This window comes from Lissotriton vulgaris, chromosome 11, assembly GCF_964263255.1.
Source record: "Lissotriton vulgaris chromosome 11, aLisVul1.2, whole genome shotgun sequence".
NCBI classification, from domain to species: domain Eukaryota; kingdom Metazoa; phylum Chordata; class Amphibia; order Caudata; family Salamandridae; genus Lissotriton; species Lissotriton vulgaris.
This window is the reverse complement of record NC_141699.1, coordinates 65176298-65201476: the sequence shown is the minus strand read 5'-3', so window position 1 is coordinate 65201476 and position 25179 is coordinate 65176298. Positions and strand designations below refer to the sequence as shown.

The 25179-nt window shown below is 46.3% G+C and overlaps 1 protein-coding gene across 1 annotated transcript in view; it reads left to right on the top strand.

Moving 5' to 3' along the window:
• Nucleotides 1-2394: 2394 nt before the first annotated feature.
• ESS2 (ess-2 spliceosome associated protein) overlaps nt 2395-25179 on the top strand; it is a 55155-nt gene continuing 32370 nt past the window's right edge. The window contains exons 1-2 of the mRNA XM_086942706.1: nt 2395-2774; nt 15126-15294. Of these exons, the coding sequence (XP_086798832.1) occupies nt 2628-2774; nt 15126-15294 (316 nt within the window). The 5' untranslated portion in view covers nt 2395-2627. The remainder of the gene's footprint in view (nt 2775-15125; nt 15295-25179) is intronic.

Sequence of the window (25179 nt, the reverse complement as noted above, 5' to 3'; positions counted from 1 at the left end):
CAACCTGGTCACGCAGAAAGGGTCTTGGAAAACCTTCACAGATTACAGCCAGATTTATTGCTATTGGCTTTTTGCAATGCTGGTTTTTAAGGTGCACAAAAGGATCCATGATGCTGGCCAGACACAGTCACATTAGGGCCTGGATACAGCTAAAGGCTTGCCTTAGCCAAGGTAACAACTCTATGCCACCATATGACCTCTAGGGGTTCGTAGCCATAAAAGGCGCCCAAAAAGCTGCCTTTAAAGCTACTAAGGGTTTGCTTCCTTATCAATTTCAGAATAAAATGGGGTCCACCTTTTGGACGCAATTGGGTTAATAGTATGTTCAGCTGAGTAAAATAGCCAGTGTACCTCAAGTAGTAGTTACAGATTCTGAATATTCTTATATACTCCTACACTAAAAAACTCAACATGACCTCCAGTGACGAATAACAATGTTTGATTCGGCATAAGATGCTTGTCATCATGGATGCTGCGTTTTTGTAATGCTGTAAATAACAGGTGTTGCCTTTACACCCCAAGTGGCACGCTATCACCTCAGACTGAGGACCACCAGATATGTGGAGCCGGTGACCTCCAAGTAGCACACAGATGTCTGCAGAGGGTTTAACTCCTATGTCGACCACCCTCCACATTTCATCATCCCACATAAGGCGAAAACCAGTTAAATTCACCTGCAGCCACATACATGCCCCTTTCTATGCAATAGGGGCAGCTGCCTGAGGCGCCACCAAACCAAACAATAGATTTCTCCTGCAACCAGAAAATCGTGCACCTGACATATCTGCCAACATTTGAGAAGAGGAAAGTTTTGTAGAAAATACAGGGGAGTTTATTTTTTCCACTGACTTCCATTGTAGTGAAGGCAATTTCAGGTGTGAAGCAACAAAAAGTTTCTTATTTCCTGCTGTAAAAATCGGGAGTCTCCCGCCCGACTCGGGCGCGTTATCACGTATAAGACATTTGAGGGGAGAGAGTGGTGTCCAAACGTCACTACACCTGTGGCTGCAAGAAGTCCCATCCTGGGACCTGTCATCACCTAGGAATCTGTACTTTAATATCGAAGGCACGGCGGCCTCTGGGCTTGGGAGGGGTCCTGTCTGATGTGGACAGCCGCTCACTTTCCCCTTCGAAAACAGACTTCATCATAGCAACGAGACGTAGAAATAAAAATACTGCACACGCTGCCCTTTTCTGGACAAACTCGATGTGTAAGCGGTGTTAGACCGACCGCATGTGAGGATCAGACGCTTCCGCGGAATCCTGTCAGGGTCATAAATGGAAAGAGCAATGCAGAAAAGAGTCCCCCCCCTCCCATAGTAATAGACATCCTGGCTTATTAAAACAAGAGAGCAGCATCGTAGGTGCCACCTTCAGCCATCTCTTTATGGCCCCCTGAGTTACTTGCTTTGCACTCTCACTGTAGGTCACCTCTGCTGACCTGCGGGTCACCTCTGCTGAGCTGGCCATTGTTCACTTCATGACGACAGCCCCTGCTTGCAAGGCTATGCTCCGAAGCAGTCTTCATGTGACAACCATGTTACACAGTTATTATTTCCCAACAATGCTTTTATTTGACAATACCTCAAGATCTTGTAGGAAATTAAAATTACTGTGCTTCTTGTCCTGATTTTTGGGCAAGCGGCAACTTAAATCCCACAGGAAGATGTCCTCACAAAGTTCAATTGTTAATTATACAAACATAGATAAAGTTTAGTCCTCAAGGTTGACAACCAAACGTCCTTTTCGTGATGTAAAAGTATAGTTTGTGGCAGGCGCTTTTTTTCTGCACATTTTTCCACAGCACCCCCTGCAAGCCGTCCACGTCTCTCCCACCCTTTCACCCTGTTCCTCGGCACTTCATCCCACCCAAGCCCCAGGGCTCCTGCAGCCCTCCCCACCCCCTCCTCACCTCACAGTATGCAGTAACAGCAACTCTCTTCTCTGGTACAATTCCGAGGAGAAAGAGGGCCCTGTGACCGACGACTGTGCTTAAATAACCCACCGTATCTCCCTGCCGAACTCCTCAGATGAAATGTATGACTTAGCAGACCCCCACACTGGGGTCTGCTGGTGCAGCTCCGTCCCTGCCTCCATTCCCTATCACTAGGGGCATCTTAAAGCATAGCGCGGCCAGGTGCGCTGCTGAAGAGGCCTCTTTCCACCTCCTCAGCAGCGGCGCTGCCTTTGCATGCTCTGCCTCCTGGCTTCCAAGTGCCCCGTGGTAGTAGTGGGCATGTTCACGCATGCGCAAGGAAAGGGTGCACAACCAGATGGGGCAGCGCGAATATACAGGCAGAACCTGCATGAATCGGCACCCCTCTGACGTAGGGGGTGTACAAAACGACGGGGGTGCGATTTTAGTTAGAACACCGGCCCCGCCCAGTCAGTCATGACAGCGCTAAGGGTCAAGGGATTTGTAGTTTGTTGCTTGATTTGGAGCCCTCGGGAAGGAAAGATGACTGGTTTATCTCCCGTTCCACGTCGCAGTTCGGTCTCCCTCCCCAGACGCGTAACCTCGGGGGCGTAGAAGAGTCGGACCCGCGCCCTCCCGGTCCGTACCACTCAATTCCATCGCTATTCCACGCGCCAGGCCTAGCACCTCCCTCGATCCCCGGCCTCGCGTGATGGAGCTCACCGGCTCCGGTGGCGCCTCCGTACCCCTGTCCCTGGTGGCCGTAAAGGCAACGGACTCGACGGTGGCCGTGAGGGGGCAGGAGCAGAAGACGACTCGGGACAATAAGAAGGTGCTGGACGAGGAGAGTTACATCGAGGTGAGTGAGGAGGGCACCAGCCTGTGGAAGCACGGGAAGAACCCAGAGCACTGCCTGGCAGGGCATGGGGTGTCCTGGGGACAAGAACCGTGAGACCCCCGCCGTGGCCGGAAGAGCATCCCCTGCCCCAAGGAGAGACGGCCGTTATCGGTTAGACAGCAGAGCCACAAGAAGCCAGCATCATCAGAGACAGGCACTATAGGATCACCACTGAAAGAGTAGCACCAAAAGACACCCCATCATCGTTACAAGAGACATTCATTGTCCGAACTGACTGAGCACCCCGAGACCTGTCACCTGACTGAGGCAGCAGAGCACCCCAGTCACAGTGGTAGTCCAAGGGCATTCATTCAGAGACCATCACTTTCCAGCTAAGAGAAAAGTAATAGAGGCAACCACCAGGTGAGCACCACCAGACACTGGGGCAATACTTGGGACCCTCCACTCACCTACCCCCCCCCCCCTCCTTCTCTCCAAGGGAGACATTACAGGGGCAACCCCAGTCACAGGGGTAACTCAGGTGCATGCACTGTGACACCATCACCTTCGTCAGGAGAGGCCGCCCTCAAAGGAACAGTCAAAGGGGCAGCTGCGCACCTGCGGCCAGAGAGTTAATCTAGATGACCTGCACTGTATGCAGAAGAGACATAAATGATGGAAGCAATGCTGCACAAATCAAAGATTCAGCCCCAGTCAAGAGGTCCAGGTTAAATCCATCGTTCTTTTGCTCCCCATGCCACCCCAGTTTAGACCCAGCCATATGCAAATCAATCTTGACGCTGCTTCCCCTGGGAACAGTCCAGCCCGAACTGCCAAGCCAGGTCCTCCCTAGACTAGAAACAAGCAGCATTGTATGCAGGGCATTCTCTCTAACCCTTTCCCTTCCAAGGGAGACGTTATGGGCAGCTGAGCACTGTGAGTCCCTGTTCATGTAGCAGAGAACTCCCTTTAAACCTTTCCGTCCCGTGAGATGTCCGAAGACCTCACAGGGGCAGCTAGCACCCAGCCACTGGAGTGGTAGCTGGACGTGCTCTCTGACACTTTCATCTTTGTAGGCAAAACTCTTCCCTCTATTATAGCAAGAGAGAGTACAGCAGGCTGGCCATCATCACATACAGAGCAGAACACCCCATTTGACAGTGGTAATCCTTGATATGTACTGCAAAGACCCATTTATGTTTTTGAAGTTTCATATAGAGCGGACCACAGTTGATGTCGGCACGCTTTACATTGGAGCGAAGCTAGACTATACATAGAGATAGAAGCAGATTGTGGTTTACATTATTAGCCTAAGCGCCCCCTCATACAAATACTCATTTGCACTTTATTCTGTACTTTAGAAGCACTTTATTCAGTTGTTACTGAGATTTATCTGTTTCATGTAGGTGACTTATTTGTGCGAACCATCTCTGGCAGCTATTGGCACTTTAATGAGCATTCGTAGACTATACCTTCTTATACGTGATGTAACCTAAATGATTTAAGTATCCCAGCTGATTTAAGTCTTGTGTTTACATTAAGGTTTTTACATGTTTTATCATGATTGCATTTTAAGAATGACCATAACGAAATATGTCTAAATGCTATGTTGTTATGCACTTTAATGGACTTGTGTCTATATAAAGTATTTATAATCCAAATCCTACTTTACATTATGAGATTCAGTCGTACAGATAATACTTGTCATAGAACAGATTGAGCAGCAAGGCAGCCAAAACTCTGTTTGAACACAATTAGTTAGGAACAGGAGTACATTTTTCTGTTGAGCCCGTAATTTTTGTTTTCCACTTGGATATGTAGTTTATGCACTATGTAATTTGGGGCATTGTAGTGTACACGCTTTATGTTATACATGTCGTCCTAAGTATGCTTTGATTGACAAAGGGGTGCCATTAGAGGGAACTTGGGCCTTCTAGGATGTGCTTAGTGATTCATTGCCTTGCAGTGCAGAATTTAGAGACTCCAGCCTAGATTTAGAAAAACTGCTGAACAGGGCCATTCCATTGTCTAGTCCGTAGATAACAAATAAGTGGAATACCGTATGAAGATCAGTTCATTGTGCGCAATTGCTATTGAGTATTTTTCGCTATGTTGACATGACCGATCAACAAGAGTCTTTGTTGAGTAGAAAAGTCCAAGAACTTGGCTTAATTTAATAACATTGTCCTAATTCCTAAAGGGGTTTTCTTCAGTTTGCAGAGCTGCTCTATAGACAATATAGCCTCATGGAGTGGTATAACTCTAGGGACATGCATTGTGAGGTCATTATCATAGGAAGCACCGAGTAACCCCAAAGGAAAAACTCTAGGAGCTGTATAGTCTTAGAGTTGGCCTCCAGAGGCTGATAAATAAACTCAATGAGTATCCGCGTCAAACTCTAAATTAAGTTAACTCAATTCTTCATCTTTGGAAAGAGAGTCAAACAACTTGACACATTGATTGATGGGGGGGTAGATAAAAATGTCTCGGCATATAAGTCAATAGGTTTCTCGATTGAGTCCAGAGACACGATGTGCAGCAAAATTAATTCATCAAAATCGAAGCCTACACACAACTATCAGCATGCATAACCTTATCCAAAAATCTTTGGGCCTACAGCTTGGACCCAATCCTTCAAGCTATGGAGGCAAAACTCCTCCCAAGCAATAACATACTGAAGTGAAATAATGCTTGGAGCAGATGCCAAGCTTTTGGATGCTTTGTTAGCAAAAGCCAACAAATCCACCTTCTGTTTCTCAAAAATGGCCACCCTGGCAGCGGTTCGGATTAAATATGGCCTATTAAACTAGTCAGATACCAGACAGGGCACTTTCCTTGAGATTTGTCATAAATTGAGAGCATCAAATGCGGCAACGCTAGACAAACTGACATGGTAAGAAATAACGGGCAAATTGGTCAACCGCCTTTATCTGGAAGAAGAACTCCAGAAACTGCATGTATGGGAAGTATGGAATCTACATGTTAGCCAAACAGAATTAAACAAGCATTTGCAATGCAATAGGTCTCGCATTAATTAAGTTTGAGCTATTGGCATTGCTAAATATTGCAACACCAATTGCAACAAAAGTCTATAAATTGTAGGCCAAAAAAGTGTATATATTTTAGTAGCAATGGTGGCATGCTGCACTTTAGATGAATATATTTAAAAGTAAAGTGCGCCATACTGCAATTGCTACAATAGTTAATTGTGGATGCGTTAACAATTGATGTGTGCACCGATGGCTGGTGGTGTGTGTGCCTGTAGAAATTGTGCGCTGGTGGGGTGTGTGCCTGGTGGAGGAGTGCACTTGCGGCTGGTGGTGTGTGTGCCTGGTGGAAGTGTGCACTGACGGCTGGTGGTGTGTGCCTGGTGAAAGCGTGCACTGACGGCTGGTGGTGTTTGTGCCCGGTGAAAGTGTGCACTGATGATGTGGTTGTGTGTGTGGTTGTGTGTGTGTGTGGTTGTATGTGTGGTTGTGGTTTTGTGTGTGGTTGTGGTTGTGTTTGTGTGCGTGGTTGTGGTTGTGTGTGTGGTTGTTTGTGTGTGGGTGTGGTTGTGTGTGTGTGTGGTTGTGTGTTTGTGTGTGTGGTTGTGTGTTTGTGTGTGTGGTTGTGTGTTTGTGTGTGTGGGTGTGGTTGTGTGTGTGTGGTTGTGTGTGTGTGGTTGTGGTGTTGTGCGGTTGTGATTCCTTTGGGATTTCCGGATGTGGGGGCACTCCTGCACTCAGCCGGCTACGAGCCCCCCAATCATACAGCACAGCACAGCACAGCTGTCAGACTCCTCGCACACACGCAGCCGCTATGAGGCCCCCAATCATACACCGCAACTAGATGTCAGACTCCTGGAACGCACCCGGTTGTGAGGTCCTGGGCATTCAACGAAGCTGCTGGCTGTCAGACTCCTGGGCACGGATTCGGCTGACAGTACAACTGGCTGTCAGACTCCTGGTCAAGGACCAGACTGTGAAAATCCAGCTGGCCGTCATACCTGGACTTGCAGCTTTACCGTGAGACCTCGGGCATACAGCACAGCTGGCTGCCAGACTCCTGGTCACGCACCTGGCTGACCGCCCCAGGCATACTGGCTGTCGGGTAGCAGTAGAGCAGTCTTTACTTAATGCAACAGTGGGTCAATGCCCCACTCACCGGGCAGCAAGGCAAAAAGAGAGCAGGCCCGACCGGGTCATCGGTTGCCCTGCTGGTATCACGCTGCTTGTAGTTGGTTGCTAAATTGGCAATGTCAGTGAGTCCTTTCTGAAAGAAATGTAGAAGATAGGCAACTAGCGTGTTTTAACTGGCTCTCTTCTTCGCCTTTTGCTCTTAAGCAAATAAGTAGCAGTGTAGAGGTACGAGTTGGCATGGTGTGGATCTATGTAGGTTAGCATGTGATGAGCCAAAAATAATGGACATTTGTGAAATTCTGAAGGTTTTCAGATGTTTCAGCTTTGGTTAAATGTGACCAGCTGCAAAGGCATACATTTAGACCATAGAAATTATGAGTATGGCTGGATGGGATGGAATGGGAGATGATGGCGAACTTTGAGCATATTTTTGGGGTGACGGGAAAAGGAAAGGAGAAGACGACACGTTCATAATGTCAGCAGGTCCATCCTGACTCAGCAATTTGACCAGCTCAGGCAGAGGAGCATGAGAATGTGATTCAACACTTACTGAGACATGACGCCAGCCCCAACCGCCGCGCTAAGGAGTTTAAAGTATTTTTTTTATTAAATGGAAGTGCGTGAGTCTCGCCCTGCAAAATAAAATAAAAAATAGGAAGACATGACGGGTGGGAAGACAAAGAGTATGAAGGGAGAAATGATGTAAGAAAACCGACCCGGCTGGCGCGCTAAAGATTTTAAAGTTCTTTAAAAAAAAAATGGAGGTCGTGTGCCAGCCCCGCCCTGCAAAATAAAATAAAATAGAGAGACATGATGGGTGGGAACACACGGAGTATGGAGGGAGACATGACGTTCGAACCGGCGGATGATGAACTCCTTATCCGTCAGCGGGGATATGAGGAGAATTAAACTGGCAGCCTGTTTTTGGTGGTGGGAGGGAGGGCACCCTAAGGGGAGATGAAGCTGCTAAGTTGAAAGCACGGCGCTCATGAAATGGACACCGCGCTGAATAGTTTAAAGAAATAAAAACGAGCAACTACTCAGGGCACAAGAACAGCGAAAGTAAGAGTCGGATTCCGACACGCGCCTCTTGCCTGTTTATCAGCGCCGCGCGCCTCTCTGCAGACTCCCCCTGCATTCCAGAGAGGCGCGCAACGCGATCTGGCCTGCATTGGCATGTCGTGTCGACAAGACCTGGCCGCACGCACAATGTTATCCTATGGGGAAATGCTGCGCGCGGCCAGGTCTTGTCGAAAGACTGCTTTTTGAGCTGAGACGACAGCTATAGTTCTCGCTTGCATGAACGAGCTTTCAGCGCGTTCGTCGTAGGCGAGACCTAAAAAGGAGGTGCGTGTGGGCGTCCAGAGGTTGAGCAGACCCATGACAAACATGGAACGATGCAGCACCCCCATGCCTAGACAGTGATGAACACCAAAATGATCCAGGGAAGTCATCATACTTGAGCATCAACTATTCAAAATATATAAAAAGTTAGTTCACCGCATTCCGGCTGGGGGCACTGCCATCATTGGATTTTGTCCTGAAATGGCAAAAACAAGCCTTCAACAACAAATGTAGACTCTGTAAAAAAGAAAAGGAAACCATCTTAAACATTGTGTCTATGCACTGCACCTCTTGAGGCAGCAGACTTTTACTGTGCAAATCATTTAACAACGTGAAGGTGCAGATATGTAGACAAGCCGGCATGGTATCTCTAAACCCGACCGACACCGTTTTGAACAAAGGATTTGTTCAATTAAATGTAATATTCGTGAACATCCTCCGCGCATAATAAAGACAGTAACACGGTCTGTGCATCCAGTACTGAGGAAGACCTATGGGAGACATTCAAACGTTTGTCATAAACCGAGTAATGGAACTGTCCCAGTGCACCATACAAAGATGGCTGCGATCAGAACTAACTCTTTATTGTCTTTTATCAACTTCGATGTTTACAGGACTGACTTATTGTATTAGTGCACACATTCAGTGGTTTTAATTAATCTCTCATGATTTTAATAAAGTAACAGTTGAGTCTCGGACCCTGAACTGTGCAAGTTGAATACAATAATTACAACAAAGAACAGGCACATCCCACATGGAGGGTGTTCAGTAATGACACACAATGCCTTAGTGGAGGGTAGCCACTCGCACAGCAGCTACCCAGAATAATAAACCAAAAGACTATCTTCAGGAGGGGCTGACACAAGGTTCTTGTGTGAACTACAGTGACAAACTAAACGAATGTCTTCAGGGAGGGCAGCTAAGAATTACTGGGGCAAACCACAGTGACAGGGAGGGCCGCTAAGAAGTACTGGGATAAACCACAGTGACGAGGAGGGCAGGTAAGAAGTACTGGGACAAATCAGAGTGAAAAGGAGGGCAGGTAAGAAGTACTGGGACAAATCAGAGTGAAAAGGAGGGCAGGTAAGAAGGACTGGGACAAACCAAAGTGACAAGGAGGGCAGGTAAGAAGTACTGGGACAAACCACAGTGACAAGGGGGGCAGGTAAGAAGTATTGTGACAAACCACAGTGACAAGGAGAGCAGGTAAAAAGTACTGGGACAAACCACAGTGACAAGGAGGGCAGGTAAGAAGTATTGGGACAAACCACAGTGACAAGGAGGGCAGGTAAGAAGTATTGGGACAAAACATAGTGAAAAAGAGGGCGGGTAAGAAGGACTGGGACAAACCACAGTGACAAGGGGGGCAGGTAAGAAGTATTGTGACAAACCACAGTGACAAGGAGAGCAGGCAAAAAGTACTGGGACAAACCACATTGACAAGGAGGGCAGGTAAGAAGTATTGGGACAAACCACAGTGACAAGGAGGGCAGGTAAGAAGTATTGGGACAAAACATAGTGAAAAAGAGGGCGGGTAAGAAGGACTGGGACAAACCAAAGTGACAAGGAGGTCAGGTAAGACGCACTGGGGCAAACCACGGTGGCAAGGAGGGAAGCCATGAGGTCCTGAGGCAAACTAAAAGGCCGTCTTTAGGTAAGGGGATAGGGAAGTGACAGTGAGTCAATGGACGGTGATAAAGAAAAGGTTGTCTTGAAGGAGAGCAGCTGTTGGGTGCAGGGGCAAAACGTAAGGAAGGAGATAGCAACTGAAGGAAGTTCCTGTAAAGGCACTGGCTGTAGTAAGTATTTTAGTATGATCAGTTATTGCAACTGTCGATAATGTGAGCAATTACATGTATTTGTCTTGCTTTAGCACTCATTTCAGGCCTGAATACAGTGGTGTAACTAGTTACTGTGGTTCCAGGAGTCCAGAGTTATAACTGGGGTTTCCAGGTTTATGAGATTCATGTTTTAAAATGTTTTTATTTGTATTTATCCCCCCAATTTTTTTTCCACTCAGTCTTTTGACTTTGTATACACATTTATTCTGTTTTGTAAGAGAAAGTGAAGTTGCAGATAGTATATTTTTCCATTCAGCTCATAAATGTATACTAACAGTTAGATGCTTATTGGGGTTTAGTAGTCTATACTACTATTATAAAGAGAGAACTTGCACCTTTGAGCCAGGTAAACTCGAAAACTACACCACCAATCTGAACACCCAAGACATCTTAGAAAACCTCAGGGCAAGCAGAAGGACATAGGCTACATAAAAATAAAAAAAACGTTGTTTAAAATATTTAGAAATAAAAATAAAGTAGTCCCTTGCAAGTAGCGCCGGCCGCGACGTATGCTTGAGGGGAGTAGCGTCGTTCACGAGCAACAGGAAAAGCGAGGACATGAGCGCCGGGAGGAGCGTCTGCGTAAGGGGAGGAGCGGAGTTCACCAGCAACAGTAAGAGGGGAGAACATGAGTGCCGGGAGGAGCTGCGGAGCGGCGAGAAGCGGAGGAGCAGTGGCAGCGCGGGGAGGAGCAGCGGATGAGGTAGCTGACAAGCGCTCAAGCAGTGGAGAGGTAAACACTCCAGCGTAGGGAGGAGCGGCGGATGAGGTAAGTCGGGACCTGGGGGGGGGTTACAAAGCCGAGGCGGGAGGTGGGCGGAAGGCGCGAGGCGGTAGGCGCTATGCCCAATGTCGGGGCGGGGGGCGGCGGGCGGGAGGCGGTATGGCCAATGTCGGGGCGGGAGCCGGGAGGGATGCGGACTGGGCAATGTCGGGGGGGGGGGGGGGTTGCACAAAGGCTTAAAATGCTGCCCCCAGCCCCCTTCTGCCCCGGGCAAAGCCGGGGCGGGCTGCTAGTTGTGTATAAAGCACACTCATCAGAATTGTAGTAGAGTTACCTACACACCTGCCACTATTTAGGGAACGCCCCCCACACCTTTTTAGGTCTCGCCTCTCAATGCGCATTGAGCAGAGCGAGACTATAGCGACTTAAACAGACTTTACCCAACTGGGCGATTTGGCGCTGTGCCCGTGCGCTTTTAGGTCAATGCGCAAGCGCATTGACCTAAAATGCGCGTGCACATCATCAAATCGCCATCTGTTCCCTCAGCCGCACTCCTCCCACACCTTTGAAGTGAAGCTTATCTTCACTTCAAAGGCCCCTGCTGCTTCACACCCTCATCGCCGCTCTCCCCACTCCGCCCCCTCCCCTGCCCGCCATGTCGCATTTCTCCTCCCCCCTCCCCACAGCAATGCCCTCCGTCTTGTTTTTTTTTCCCCTGGGTTCTTAATGCCAGATTCTATGGCCCATACCTTACAACCTGACCCCTCCTTTCCCCCCTCCGTGCCTCGTACCACTTTCTCTCTTGCTCTGCTGGTGTCTGAAGTCTGGTATCTACATAGTGTCTTATGGACGTGGCACGGGGAGAGGAAATAAATAATTACTGTTCAGTACAGCCCCTTAATCCGTACTCCACGCAAGACTGTCACTGGACTGGCTTGCCTCTGCCTGTGCCAGTCCCTGCCTTTGCAGCACAACTCGCGCTCTCTCTGCACTGGCGGCGACGGCAGCTCTCACTCCAGGCTGTCACTCTGCCTCGCAGCACCGTAGCCACACCCTGGCCGCACTTGTTGAAATACAGGCAAAACGAGTAGGCGGGTGAGCAAGCGGGCAGGTGGAACGCAGCTAATGCAGCAAGTGCATGGTCATTGCGGCGGCCCATACCTCCTGTTGGCTCTTGCCCGAGAGTTGGCCCCCGGGAGCCGATGGTTGTGCCGGGGCTTCCTGGCTTGTTTTGCGGATGCTTGGTCTGCTGTGCTCCACTCTGCGATTCCGTGACTCTGTGGTTCGTTTTTCCGTAGCTCCCTCCTCTTCCTGGCATAGACATTGCTTAGATATAGGTGCAAATTACTTTGAATCAGATGCGCAATTAGGTTTGCCTAATGACCCCTTGTGTTTACTGCCAAAAGCTTCTCCTGCACGTTTTAGTCTCTCATTCTGATTGCAGGCTAAGCCCTGAGTTTACCTGCTGTTTAGTGTTGCAGGTCTAGCAGTGCAGAGGGTGTCCCCCTGTCTCGGTCTCTCTATGAAATCCAGCTGTCTTGTGTGTATGTGTGTCTTTGCATCATGATGGTGTCAGTGCGGTGCGTGTGTCTGTCTGTCTGTTGTCCCTCCCTGTCTGGTGTCTGTCTCTCTGCAGTCGGCCTGTTTCCTTACTTACACCCCAGCCGCCCAGACAAGGCTGAGCAAACCCCCACCTCCCAGCTCCCTGGTTTTTATACAGGATCAGCGCACACTTTAAAGGCTTTCTGGCACTGCGGAGAATTCAGTCCCAACACCAACCACAAAATGCCCGGAGCAGGTATCAGCGGGCTACACGGAAGTGCTGGGATTTTATCTTTGTCCCGACTTTCATAAACTTTCCCTTTCATTGACATAGGAGGACAAACCAGAAGGGTTATAAGAGAGGTGTTTGAAACATGACAGAAAAGAAAGCGTTCCGATTGCTGCAGGATGGCTCAGCGGGGTGACCGTTCTGTTCTATAACCTAAGTAACGTTTGTAGGTCAGGAGTTCGATTCTAGGCACTGACAAATCAGCTCATCTATCTTCTGGTGGGTAAACTGACTTTTATTAATAATAAAATATGCTATTACAGCGCTTAGAAGCTTAAAGAGTGTGGCATACAAAAAGTAATTGGTACATTGAGCATGCATTATTTGTTCACATGTACAAATTCTACCATGGCCTTTGTGTGTGCCATGGTAACGCCGTTTGTACATTTTCTTTAATTGCTTTGAAATGAATACTGTCAAGTTTATTAATGCACACACATTTTTATCCTAAAAAATAAGGTATTTACATTTTGTTTGGTTGTATCCTTTTTTTGCAGTCCTGAAGCACATCTTGGCAAAGGTGCTGCACAATTACACATAAATCAAGTATGACCTATTTAGTCCGTAAACCCAGAGCTGCCTGTGAAACTCCTACGTGTGATTTGTGGCATTCACCCACCACCACTACATCCACCACACCCACCACCACTACATCCACCACCCCATCCACCAACACCACTGCATCCACCACCCCAACCGCATCCACCATCACCACATCCACCGCATCCAACACCACCACATCCACCGCATCCACCACCACATCCACCACCACCACATCCACCACCACATCCACCACCACATCCACCACCACCACATCCACCATCACCTCCAAATCCACCTCCACATGCACCTCCACATCCACATCCACCGCCACAGCCACATCCACATCCACATCCACCACACCCACCACCACCACATCCACCACACCCACCACCACTACATCCACCACCCCATCCACCACCACCCCATCCACCACCACCACCCCATCCACCACCACCACCACCACCGCATCCACCACCACCCCATCCACCGCATCCACCACCACATCCACCATCACCACCACATCCACCATCACCTCCACAATGACATCCACCGCCACATACACCACACCCACCGCCACCACATCCGCCACCACATCCGCCACCACATCCGCCACCACATCCACCACCACATCCACCACCACATCCAACACATCCACCACCACTTCCACCACCACCGCATCCACCACCACCACCGCATCCACCACCACCACCGCATCCACCACCGCATCCACCACCACCATCACATCCACCACCACCACCACATCCACCACCACCACCGCATCCACCACCACCACCACCGCATCCACCACCACCACCGCATCCACCACCACCACCGCATCCACCACCACCACCGCATCCACCACCACCACCGCATCCACCACCACATCCACCACCACCGCATCCACCACATCCACCACCACCTCCACAACCACCACATCCACCACCACCACCACCACCCCATCCACCCCCATATCCACCACTATCACCACCACATCCACCATCACCATCACCACCACCACCACATCCACCACCACCATATCCCCCAGATTCACCACCACCACATCTATATGTGTGTGTGTGTGTGTGTGTGTGGCTCTGTGTGTGTGTGTAGGTGCAAATGCAATGTTCTTGGATTTTCGTCACAATAAAATATACTGAACATAATCTTCACAAAAGTTATTTACAAACGTTTAAGCTATTGCCATTATAAATTACAATAACTTTTATTTAAGTATTAATTATTTACAAAATTAAAAGCCATTGTTATTTGTAATATCAATACATCTAAGTCACGTAAATACAACACACATTGCATTACAAATGCTATAGGTGTCACATTTGCGAAAGTTAAAACTATTGACATTGTAACTGACAACTATTAATTTTGCTATTTTCAAAACCAACACATAAATAAAAAGTGTCATTTACAATACCAATCGCTCAAACTTTCCTAATGCAAGACCTATTGCATTTCCAATGCTTGTTTAATTGTCTTGCCTGCACCTATGCACATTGATTGTCAACCTGAAGAGCCACTGAAAAGAACACTTGCGATCTGGGGTGTGCCTTTTTTTTAGAAATAAATAGAGGCAGGGAAAGTTAGGGGTGCATTAAAAAAAAAAAGGAAAACTGTGTAAGCCTTGTAAATAAGTCTAGTTTTCCCGACTTACTAAATTCTAGGATTTGCTGCCTGTGTCACATTTATCTTGTCTATCCACAAAATGGAGGTCGCATAGAATTGTTAAGTGCTATAAAAAGCTGAGCACTAGCACAGGGCCACTGTTAAGTGACATTCCTCAACAATTACCGCATTCAATCTTAGTGATGTCATCAAGCAGCTGGGCCATAACCCACCTGGGTATATGAATGTGACACAGCTTCATCATAGAATAAAAGTTGTGCATTGCCCAATCAATATCATGACAGTGACTGTTACAATGTGTATGTTTTTTTGTTTTACTATGAACAGAGCGTGCAGAAGATTATCCAGCGAGATTTCTACCCAGATGTTGAGAAATTGCGAGCTCAGAATGAATATCTGGATGCCGAAGAGTGTGGAGACTTGGAAAAAATGCGACAAATTGCCATCAAGTTTGGCTCATCGCTCGGGAGGATTTCCAGAGATAGCCCAGCCCCATGTAAGCACATCTTTTGGCAACTAACAGAAGCCTGATTTTCACGTCCATGACCATTCTTCCATCATGCTTCTCCTCCCTCTGCACAAAGCAATTGGGATTTCTTTAAATTAATTTGTAAGAGAACTCATATGAGCCATGTGTTCCACCCTGCCCTTTTAAAAACTGCATGCATCATTGCGCAGCCTGCATTTGAATCCAAATCACTTTTCATATAGGTTTACTGAATAAAGAATCATGATTTTATTAAAGACGAGAAGGCTAGCATTATGCATGAACTTTTATTCACTCCTTCTGAGCAGCAAACTATGAAAAGCTTCCAAATGGATCTTAAAACATCCCAATGAGAAATAGAATGTTCAGTCCCATTTATACTCTGTGTCCTCCATCTTCCTCCTCTTTTGTTTGTGTTTCATTTTGAACACTCTTTTATCATCTTTCACATCAACTCTATCCCCATTTAATTATCTGAAAAAATGAAATTGCAATATAAAAATAATCCTTAAACTTTACAACAGCATAAATGACAACCAAACCAACTTATAGCAGTAAACCTAACCATAAAATGATCATATACCCCCTACCCTTAATCCCCTTTGTAGGGCAGGGTGGGTGGGATAATGCTGACCTCTGTGTCCTTGATAAAATCTTGATTCTTTATTTAGTTAACCTATAAGAATCATCATTTTATGTCCAGACAGGAGGCTAGCATTATGCATGTTCAAAGTGTTTCGAAAAGCATTTGGAATCAAGATCACAGCTTTAAATTGCAATTTACTCAATCTTTCAGCAGATGACCAATCAGCTGCCTTCAAAATGTCCTCTAAACGACGACCCGTCATACAGACCTTACTTGCCATAGCTCCTCTAACCGAATGAGCTGTAAACTTAGACACATCCACATAGCTTCATTCATAGCTGCTTTCACCCACCTTGCAACCATAGCGTTTGTTACCTCTTTAAAAGGTTTCACATTAGAGATTAACAGCTGGTCAGCCCCTGCACCTCTCTTATCCACCATCCTTGTCTCATTCTCCTTCAAACATCGTATCACACATAAATTAGGTGAAATATCAAATCTTGGATGAAAATACATCCAGGCATTGTTTTAGCTCGCTTACAAATCTCAAAAACCTTCTGGTTGAACAAAAACCTTTGTGACACCTCCAAAGCCCTAGCATCCAAAACTCTTCGAAAAGAAATAAGACACAGCAATGTAGCCAACTTCCAGGTCAACACTTTTACCTCCAATTGTTTGTTGCTTGGCCAACCTTCAAAAAACAGCAAAACCAAACCCACATTTCACAACGTCTGATACTTTGCGATAGGTGGTCTCTTCAAAGGAATTCCTTTCTCTCTGCAGACGAAAGGGTTTCTACCCACAGATACACCTTGTAACAATGAATGTTCTGCTGGCACAGCTGATCTTGAACAATTTACTGTCCTGCAAAACATTCCCTTCTCAAACAGGTCTGCTAAAAAACTAGCCATCTCTACATCTGCCTCCACAGGATCCAAACCCCTTTCCATGCACAAACATAGCCATAACTTCCATGTTCCTCTATACTTCCTCCTTGTTCCTGGAGCCCAAGACTCATCTAGTAAACTAGAAGCTGATTCCGAAAGCCCTGTGAATCTTCCAGAATGCCTGATATCCTCCAAACTAGTAGGTTGAGAAAACCCAACTCTACCAAAAGAAGCTACTCCTCCTCTATGCCTAATAGCACGCCTCTGAATGATATTATTCAATATGTCTCCTCTACCGCTAACTCCATCGCTGATGGAAACCAAGGTTGAATCTTCCAAAAAGGAGTTACTAGTACCAGCTGACATCTCGGCCTCCTCACCTGAACCAACACTCTCTGACTCATTGAAAAAGGGTGCTTAAGGATTACCTTTTATTCCCCTCCATTCTGCAAAAAAGCATCTATCGCGCTGCCCCAAAGATCCAGCCTCCAACTCACATAATTTGCCAACTGATAAGTCAGTATGTAAGCAAACAGATCTACCTCCAAATGACCCATCAGCCTCAAGATCTTGTTGAAAACGTCCTCTCCCCATTTCCAATCTCTGTAATCTATCACATTTCTGGACCTCCAATCCACTACCACATTCTGCCTTTCAGGCAAGTACTCTGCTTTCAGGTCTATTTTGTGTTCCAAACAAAATCCCCACATTTCCTTTGCTAATGCAGACAATCTGTTTGACCTGCTTCCTCCCAACTTGTGTATATATATGTACCCACTGCCAAATTGTCCATCTTCAATTGCGTTGAACTTTCCTTCAAACCTAAGACTAACAAACCTGTTTGCAACTCTAAACAATGTATATGTGCTATCTTCTCTTCCAGAGTCCATACTCTGCCTCCTGACCTAAGCAGGACGCTCCCCATCCATGATTGCTTGCATCGGTCTCCAACACCAATTCTGGTTTCGCTCCAAATATTGTCCGACCAGTCCAGGCTTCCAAATTTTCCTTCCACCACACTAATTTCTCTTTCGCATCGCTACTCAGACAAACCATATCTCCGTACCATAAACCCTTTGCTAGTACAGGAGTCTTTAACTGTTGAAGAACCCTGTAATGCAGTGGCCCTGGAAATAGTGCCTGAATTGCCGATAAGCGACCAATCACTCGAGCCAACTCCCTCAACTTCACTGATTCCTTTTTTGATATCGAGTACAACTCCTGTCTTATCTTCCTCAACTTTTTCTCCCGTAACCGACTTATCACTGTGTCCACCACAAAACCTATAAACTCCATCGACTGAGATGGTACTATTATTGATTTGTCAAAATGAATCACAAACACCCAGACTCTGCAGTAAATCTACCACGACATCCAATTCCTACTGCAACTCCTCCACATCTTGATTCATCATCACTATATCGTCTAAATAGACAATCCTTCTTCTTCCTCTTTCTCTCAAGAAGCCTACCACTGTATGCATCACTTTCGTGAAGCACCAAGACGCTGCTGACAATCTGAAAAGAAGACTTTGCAACTCATACAACTGCCCTTTTCATCTGAACTGTAAGTATCCCTGACTCGTCCTCGCTATTGGAACCGTGAAATAAGCATCTTTTAGATCTATTTTCACCATCCAATCTAAGTCCTGAAGCAAATCCCTCAATAAATACATTTCTTCTATTTTGAAATGTTGATACGTCACATACTGATTCAACTGTAAGTTCATTACAGGCCTCCAGCCCTTGTCCTTCTTTTCTACTAGGAATAAAGTATTCTGGAACACCATCTCGTTCAGCTCGTACGACTGGCATGGTTCCAAATCGTTCTCTATTCTATAACCCTCTATTCCCTGTAACACCCATGCATCCTTTGTTATTTACTTTTATTGATCTCTGAAATACCTGATGAGATAAACCCAGAAACAATCCTCGTACTCGCCTTGTCCTTGACTTTGATTAGGGGTATGTCCCTTTCCGCAATTACCTGTTCACCTTGGTTTCTGCCCCTGTGCTAGTAGAATTGTCCCACTCCATGGTTTTCCCTGTATGCTCTTTACCCTTGGTATGTTGTAATGTGTTATGAGGCTCTGAAGCCTGCTCGGCAAGTCGGGTGCCCTCTCCTACCAGCTCTGCCATAAAAGCTAGTATTTGCAAACACTTTGCACATGAAGGAGGAGCCAAGATGGCGACCGGAGCAGACCTGTAGGCTCCCGGCTCCACCAGCCTTTCTCCGCCGCACCGATATCCTGGCATAGATCCTGGTGCAAATTGACGACGGATTGTGTGCGGCGCGGCGCTGATCTCAGCGGTGTTTTCCCGGACTCTCGACCTGCCCGGCGGCCGGAGATAGCCGCGGAACAGTTTACAGCCCTGGACCCCGCCTGCACGGTCTCTTTGTGCCGTGCCCCGGAGAACTGCTGATGGCCGTAGTGCTCGATCGGCGCTGAATGCTGGACCACCGGTGAGATCCTCGCGAGGCGCTGCCCGTGCTAAGCCACCTGAAGCGACTCGAAGCAGGCGGGGAGAAGGAAGCGCTCGCGACGCTGCAGCACCCCTTCGGAACGGATCCTTTGTTGGCGGTAGACGGTATGGGGAGAGGATCGCTCGGCCATGTTTGCCTGACCAGGATTGCCTGACCCCATGCCTCTCTACCCGGGTCTGCCACGGGGCGCCTACCCTGCAATGTGAGCCTCACTGGCACGGTATATAGTGCTCCTCCAGCATTGAATGGGTGTACGCTAGTGCTTCACCTATCCTGGCGATTGCCCCGGAATTTCGCCATAATGGCTTTGCTTGGTGCTTTGTGTGGTGGGGGAGAGCGCCCGTTCCCGCCAGTGGCCTGTGCTGCCCCGCCTGAGATGGGGTCCGAGTTTCCAGCGACTCCCCAGGGAAGTGAAAGGCAGGGGCTACAGCCCACACTTTCTCTTGGCACCGTTCTGTCCGCCCTGTGCGACCTCCGTGCGGATATGTACCATTGCTACGGAAGATTGGGAGGCAAGCTGGACGACATGGCGTCTGCGCTGCGGAGGGGATGTAACGCGCTGATCCCGCAAAGCTGCCACTCGCCTCCGCCTACATTCCACGGGGATACAACGCTTTCTCCTGCCTGTTGGACACCTGTGCCCGCTTCCGATTTTATTGGCGCCCAAGACCGCCCGCCTGACAACTCTGCCCGGGATACTTTGTTTCCCCCTTCAATGGAGAGTGCTACATTGTTATTGGATTTATCATCGCGTGTGCCTTGGGACCTATCTACGGCATTGCTGGTTCTATCGACGGCTCCTGGGTTGTGTCCTTTGACTCTGCTGCCTAAAAACTCATACACTCCTGATGTTTCTGTGGAACTCCCTGCTACAGTCGACGGATTTGCTGGTGACTTTCGACGGCCATTTTGTGTTCCTAAGTCACTTTCATTCTTTCTCTCGCCATATTGCTTCTTTGTTCTACAGTGGGCGGGCCTCTCTCGGGGAACGTATCTGGGGGTGTATCCACGTTCGGGCCAGGGCTAGGCTGCTTTCCTTACTATCGGCTTCTTGGCTGGTTGAACCGGGTTTGGGGTTGTTTTTTGTGTCCAGTTTACTCGACCGCTGCAAATTGACGTTTCACTCATGTATTTGCCTTATTGCTTGCCGGCTACCCTGACCTTGGGGTGGAAGATGTATCTGTGGCTGGTGGGGACCGGGATTGCCTAGAATTGATCCTCCTCCTGTTCTATTTGTCTCTGAGAGTCGATGATTAGGGTACGATGACTTTCTCCAACTGCATTGCATAGCTGATTGATTTGTACCGACGCTTCAGTAATGGACGATATTTATGATGTGGGAATCTGTGGAGGGCTGGGATCTCCGGGTGATTTGGTATCGAGTGGGCTCCTCCCCGCCTTCTTCTTTTTGGGAGTTTAGGTTGATTTATTCTTTCTCACTCCCTATATTACAGGTGTTAATGTTCTTTTTCTTTCTTCATTCTCTTCCTTCTTCTTTCTTGTCTATATTTCGGGTTTTTACAGGGCGACAGGCACTCTGTGGGGGGGGGGGCAGGCCGTAGCCTCCACAATGTTGCAGGGTGGGCGGGGTAATCTGGTATATTCTTAGTTCTATGGGCCTTCTTTTTTCTATTCTCTGCGCTTCCTTAAATCTGGTTCGATTCTGGGTCTGGGCTAGGGTTGCCAGGGAGGGGGCGGCGATGTTTGGGGTGCATAAATGATGGATGATGACTTGCCACTGTTTTGCACCGCGACAATACATTTGATGTTAACTTCCACTGTTGTTTTCAGATACAACGCCGCTTGCCCATACTGTGAAGCCATTATACGGACTCGAATCTTCTTAGTACTTATTCTTCACTGACTTCCTTATGACGAAAACGCAAAAAAAACTTACAAAAATTAACCTTCAATTCTCCTCTCCCCCGGCGACATGATTCTTTCCAGTGTAACGCTTATTGATTACTAACTTTTAACTACTGCTGCTGGGGAACTGTACTGTTTGCATCTGTGCTGACGAAGTATCGTGGCCGGCCTGATGGTTGTAGGCCCGTATTTGTTCTTTTATTCATGCACAATAAAGGTTTTCAAAAAATTAAAAAAAAAAAAAAAAAACTTTGCACATGGAATACTGCGCCTTGTCTAAGCTTGTGAAGGTCTTCACATATTTGGTTAAAGACTTCACTAAGCCGTCCCAAACCGCAAAGCTTTTGCATCTTCAGTTGATTCTTTTCTAGCCAATTCACATAACTTCAGATAAATCCGCATTAGTAAGGTTTTACGGCTTTCTGCCAACAGACCTGCATTTGTGTTGTCCAGAAAACAAATTGCCTTTTGACACCATTCTCTTGAAAGAGTTAAATCTACATCAGTGCCCTTTAAAAAGGCTTCCTCCACAGAATCAAAAATCTTTCCCAAAGGCCCAGGACGTCTAACACTTTTTCCAGTCTCTTTCTGGGCTCCTTCCCCATCTTAAACACAGATTTAATCAAATCGGGGTCTATGTTTGGTGTCAAAGTCACTTTCTCTGCTATGACGGGCCTCGAACACTCAGCGCACATAATATTTAGTTCCTCCTTCTCCAAGGACTTACGCAATTTCACCCTTATGTATTCTGAGACATGGTCTAAGGCCCACCAATCTTTGCCCCTGGGATGTCTTATTTCCTGTGGGTCAAAGATTTTTTCTCCAAATGGATCTACCACTGTTAATGTTTCTCTACTCCTAGTCTTGCTACCCACTTCAATCTCTTCATCAAATCCGTCTTTTATATTCCAGATCTAGAATATATACATCCAGATCATCACTTGATCTGTCCCATTACATTTTCAACTCCTCTTTGAGATTTCCCCCATTCTCAGCGTTCAACTGACCTCTCCAAGTGCCGCTTCGTACACCTGCTTTTTGCGAGCTGCTCTGGGCCCCTTTGTTTTTGGATGTTTCCTCCATGTGTCTCTTTTTCCTGAGGCATTTTCTCCCAGACGTCTGTTCGACTCGTCATCATCCAACACAGAAATATCCTCCTCATCTACATTTTTCCTTTCTCTCTTACCCAAACCTGTTGTATTGTTTCTTATATAGCTGCCTGTACTTCCTCATTTGCCATCCTACGCAACATCTCCTCCTTATTAGACTCTTCACTTTGATTTGCATCCATAATTATTTAATCGATATTGGCAAACTTTTCTATTGTAAACCAACACTATCCTCCTATCCACCGTTCCTATTTGTTTTTATATTATTTTCCTCAAATTCCACTTTTTTCTTTTTTTTAATCTCTCCGATGCACCTCAGCTATATCGATGCGTGACTAACCATTCCTGGCTAATGAACATACCACTAAGTGCTTTGCTGCCTAGTGAACAGCCTTGCACGCCTATTGCCCACAAAAACAAGCCAAAATATTTGACTAGGTCCTCATTCCTGTAGGAAATTGCCTCTGTATTGTTTAACAACACCAAGTGCCAGAAACAAGCTGCGTTACCTAAACAAGGTCAATCTCCTTTCAAATTTGGGCTTAGTATTGCAAATAGACGTCGAGCATCAGTGTAGTAATACGCTGTACGCTCTGACGTCAGCACGACCTTTCAAATTTGGGCTTAGTATTGCAAATAGACGTCGAGCATCAGTGTAGTAATACGCTGTACGCTCTGACGTCAGCACGACCTTGCTCAATCTGAAACGCTCACACGCTGTAAATACCGGCTCTTGGATGCTGGCGCATCTTGAAATTACATGGAAGTGTAACAGCTCTTTGCGCTCAAGCCATACGCTCCCTATCGTTCACCCAACTAAGAAATATGTTTTTGAATCCAAATTTACTAAAATATTTTCTGTAATAAAAAACAGACATCTACTCCCTGTACTTAATGGAAAAACAAATCTATACTGTTTTAAAACTGAAATACATTTCTTTCATATTTCAAACACCTAAATAGCTTTAAATTCAACACACAAACACTCAAATACCCATACATTGGGTAATATCACTCCGAATCGAACAATCTTAGGCATACTATACATTCCAAATCCTTAAAAGTACTCCATACACTGATCTGCTCAGAAGCAGCAAACAAAAGAGGAGGAAGATGGAGGACACACAGTATATATGGGACTGAACATTTTAGTTCTGATTGTGATGTTTCAAGTTCTTATTCGAAGTTTTTAACGGTTTGCTGCTCAGGAGTGAATATAGGTTCATGGATAATGCTAGCCTCCTGTTTTAACATAAAATTATGGCTGCCAATGTACTGAGGATAAAGCTATACAGTAAAGATTTACAGCTGTAAATACCAAACGATTGTGGAAATATTTAGCACCCTTACATAGTACATTTTGTGCATTATGTATTCCCTTTTTACCATTTTGGATGAACAGATAAGATAATTTTATGTGTGTATAGTGCCTCATACTTTGACAGGTGTTCTACTCAGAAAGAAAGGCTGGTTGAAAAAGTCAACATAATGAATTAAGAAATAAACAGATCATGCGTTTAATCTGGACCTTGATTAGTAACTGTTGTACCCTTTTCAATATGTGGACATTACAAGGCAAGCTGTTGGTGTGCCAGTGTATGGCCAAATACTCTGTATACCAAACTGCTACCCTTGTTTGGTACTGGTACTGTAAATCATCTTTTAGTGGATGTTGACACATTATTTAGAGGCAGCCATGTAATGGCTAATACCGTATTCTGTGGGTGGAAATCATTTTGTACCAACTATTAAGACCGTTTCTGGAGTCCATCTTTTAATGTCTTATTACACCATAATTGGAGGCCATTGTTTATTTGCAGAGTGCCCAGGGCAACATGCTTTGGAACGGCAGCTCAAACACAGAGAATCTATAACTCCCTCCATTTAAAGCAAGATTTTGAGACTCAGCTGGCCTCTCGCTATGCAATGGCAGATCTTGTCTATTTGGTATTTAGGGTCCTGAGAGATAAGACGTAGAGTTTTAAAGATCACGCTCGCTTCAACTGGTCTACTGATGTGTGTTCTGTAATTAATTCGCTAGCATCGTTGTTGCTGTTGTGACCATCAGGGGTCTCCAGCCAGTTGATTGCAAGCTCCCAGACACCTTCAGAGAAACTCACAGCCTTGGGTTAATATTACACAAGGTCTTATTATAATTTTAAAGTTAAGGGAAGTCTGTGGTTATTTTACATTACAGATAGCGGGGCCTAATATTGAGTAGCGTACAGCTCGATTTATGACCCAGGCTGGGGGTGGGGCACAGAGATGAACAACTGAAGTGCTGAGGTATTTAACTCTTAAAACAAAAAATCCTTGTCCACTCAATATTGGAGCTGTGAATAAATTATGTTTATGAATGCTTTTAATTGGGAGAAAAAGAAATTGAAAAGTTACCTTAATGATTAAGTTAACTCTTTATTTGAATTTTCTCTTATTTGAAAGTGTTGCATTTACAAATGGCAGGCCTCTTGCTCCCAGTGGCAAGTAGACACTGTGCCATAAGTATGAAAAATACAGCCCATTTTTTAAATGAGAGAAATTTTAAGTGCAGAAAAATTACTGAATATTTTTCTGCACTTTCAAATTCTTCCATTAAAAAAATATATTTTATGTTTGTTAAATATTTGCACCGTTACATGCAGCACACAAAGGAGGGAGGGAGAGGGAAAGTGGATTCGGTCTCCCCTAGCAATTTACATACACAGAATGGAATCCACTCAGGTAGTGGTAGTGGTCCCTACAATGGTGGGGAGCACACAGTGTTGTTTTGAATACCCCTCACACACCAACAGGCCCCTTGGTGTCATGCTTCATCATTGGGGTCTTCACACCCCTCTACGGGATGTGGCGTGCTACGACTCACGACTACGTAGGAGCACTTGAAGTGTACTATGTGTTGGTGTGTGTAGGGAAATAAGTGTGAGTGGTGAGGTGGTGAAATGTGATAGTTAAAAAATACCTG